The 3,000-nt window shown below is 42.5% G+C and overlaps 1 protein-coding gene across 1 annotated transcript in view; it reads left to right on the forward strand.

Annotated features, from left to right (window-relative positions):
- Positions 1–3,000, forward strand: part of mvp (major vault protein) — a 79,400-nt gene that overhangs the window by 28,614 nt on the left and 47,786 nt on the right. The window contains exon 7 of the mRNA XM_084326003.1: positions 140–376. Within this exon, the coding sequence (XP_084182129.1) occupies positions 140–376 (237 nt within the window). The remainder of the gene's footprint in view (positions 1–139; positions 377–3,000) is intronic.

Genomic DNA, 3,000 nt, shown 5'->3' on the forward strand with positions numbered 1-3,000 from the left:
CTCCCTATAGACCAGGAAGTAACCACTACACCTCCCTATAGACCAGGAAGTAACCACTACACCTCCCTATAGACCAGGAAGTAACCACTACACCTCCCTATTCTTTCTAACCGCTCTCCCTCTGCCCCCCCCCCCTCAGAAAGCTCTCCACGTGCGCGCTCTGCGCCCCTTCCGGGACCTGGGGGGGCGTGACCGGCGCACGGGGGAGGAGTGGCTGGTGACCCTGGCGGACCGCGAGGCCCACGTGCCGTCGGTGGCGGAGGAGGTGGTGGGCGTGGTGGACGTGACCACGCTGAGCAGCAGGCAGTACTGCGTCATCCTGGACCCCGTGGGGCACGACGGCAAGCCGCAGCTGGGCCAGAAGAGGGTGGTCAAGGTGAGGGGCGGGGGCCGGCACTGCCAGCGACACACGGTGGACCGGCCACTCTCTGTCTTCAGACTGTGATTAAAGGAACACGCCCACTTAAAAACAACAAAAACAACAGGGCTTTTGAGGTGATGAAATCACATTGGTTAGGCATAGGCTTGTCCTACAGGTATGATTTCATAGGCTTGTCCTACAGGTATGATTTCATAGGCTTGTCCTACAGGTATGATTTCATAGGCTTGTCCTACAGGTATGATTTCATAGGCTTGTCCTACAGGTATGATTTCATAGGCTTGTCCTACAGGTATGATTTCATAGGCTTGTCCTACAGGTATGATTTCATAGGCTTGTCCTACAGGTATGATTTCATAGGCTTGTCCTACAGGTATGATTTCATAGGCTTGTCCTACAGGTATGATTTCATAGGCTTGTCCTACAGGTATGATTTCATAGGCTTGTCCTACAGGTATGATTTCATAGGCTTGTCCTACAGGTATGATTTCATAGGCTTGTCCTACAGGTATGATTTCATAGGCTTGTCCTACAGGTATGATTTCATAGGCTTGTCCTACAGGTATGATTTCATAGGCTTGTCCTACAGGTATGATTTCATAGGCTTGTCCTACAGGTATGATTTCATAGGCTTGTCCTACAGGTATGATTTCATAGGCTTGTCCTACAGGTATGATTTCATAGGCTTGTCCTACAGGTATGATTTCATAGGCTTGTCCTACAGGTATGATTTCATAGGCTTGTCCTACAGGTATGATTTCATAGGCTTGTCCTACAGGTATGATTTCATAGGCTTGTCCTACAGGTATGATTTCATAGGCTTGTCCTACAGGTATGATTTCATAGGCTTGTCCTACAGGTATGATTTCATAGGCTTGTCCTACAGGTATGGTTTCATAGGCTTGTCCTACAGGTATGATTTCATAGGCTTGTCATACAGGTATGATTTCATAGGCTTGTCCTACAGGTATGATTTCATAGGCTTGTCCTACAGGTATGATTTCATAGGCTTGTCCTACAGGTATGATTTCATAGGCTTGTCCTACAGGTATGATTTCATAGGCTTGTCCTACAGGTATGATTTCATAGGCTTGTCCTACAGGTATGATTTCATAGGCTTGTCCTACAGGTATGATTTCATAGGCTTGTCCTACAGGTATGATTTCATAGGCTTGTCCTACAGGTATGATTTCATAGGCTTGTCCTACAGGTATGATTTCATAGGCTTGTCATACAGGTATGATTTCATAGGCTTGTCCTACAGGTATGATTTCATAGGCTTGTCCTACAGGTATGATTTCATAGGCTTGTCATACAGGTATGATTTCGTATGATTTCATAGGCTTGTCCTACAGGTATGATTTCATAGGCTTGTCATTAGGGGTGGGGGGAAAAATCGATACGTAGTAGTATCGCGATACTTTGCGTGGCGATACTGTATCGATACAGGGACGCCAAGTATCTATATTTAATTATTCATAAAAAATACGTATATTTTTTTTATAAGGAAGTTGCATTGTTCATTTCAATACCTGTAATAGTACAGTAGTCTACACACACACATGTGCATTCAGTTAAGTTGGAATATGACTGTAATACAAACAGTTCAGTTTGTCAGGTACATGCAACACAGATTACAGTGTTGACATCTGTCTGCTTGAGAAAATACCATGTTCTGCAATAAAAACGATTGAAGTGAGATGAACAGACTGAACTTTATTTTATTAGATGAAACATGTTGACAAAGTTTTACTTTGCAGTTGAAAAAAGGTAATAAATAAAATTTGATAAAAAAAATATATATATATTTGTAAAATTGTGATGTATTTAGTATCGTGAGGTCTCTGGCGATTCCCACCCCTACTTGTCATACAGGTATGATTTCATAGGCTTGTCCTTCAGGTATGATTTCATAGGCTTGTCATACAGGTATGATTTCATAGGCTTGTCCTACAGGTATGATTTCATAGGTGTCACAGGTATGATTTCATAGGCTTATCCTACAGGTATGATTTCATAGGTGTCACAGGTAGGATTTCATAGGCTTGTCGTACAGGTATGATTTCGTAGGTCACACCTGAATTAATTTGAAGCCTTAATCTGATTACTTTTATCTCTGGCCAAACGGCAAGGATTACCCATGTAATTTTCCCACCGCGCCTAGATAACATGTCAGACCAAATCCATACCAAGACATTTTCCATCTTCAGTCAGTTATTACATGAGTGGAAAAGGTTTCTACAGTCGTACATAATGACAGCTGTCTGGCAGGCGCTGCTTTCAGCTGGAATGGGAACCATGCCACCAAACCAGTCGTAGGAAACTATAGACAAATATAGAAATGTTCAACCTTTGGAATTCATAAGAGGGACACTTCCTGTAATATGTGTTTTTTTTGTTTTTATTTGGATGTCTTTGTTTTATTTGGAGTCTCATATTAAAACGATACATAAGATTAGATCAGATTCAAATGTATTGTCATCATACAGCACAAGTACAGTACAATGAAAATAAGTCTGGCGTCCAACCAGAGTGCAAATGTAGCAGTAAAGTGCAACAGCAATGTACAGGTGATTAAACTGTGCTAGTGCTAATCGGATGTATGTACAGGGTTATATCTC

Source organism: Notolepis coatsorum (assembly GCF_963971535.1).
Source record: "Notolepis coatsorum genome assembly, chromosome: 12".
NCBI classification, from domain to species: domain Eukaryota; kingdom Metazoa; phylum Chordata; class Actinopteri; order Aulopiformes; family Paralepididae; genus Notolepis; species Notolepis coatsorum.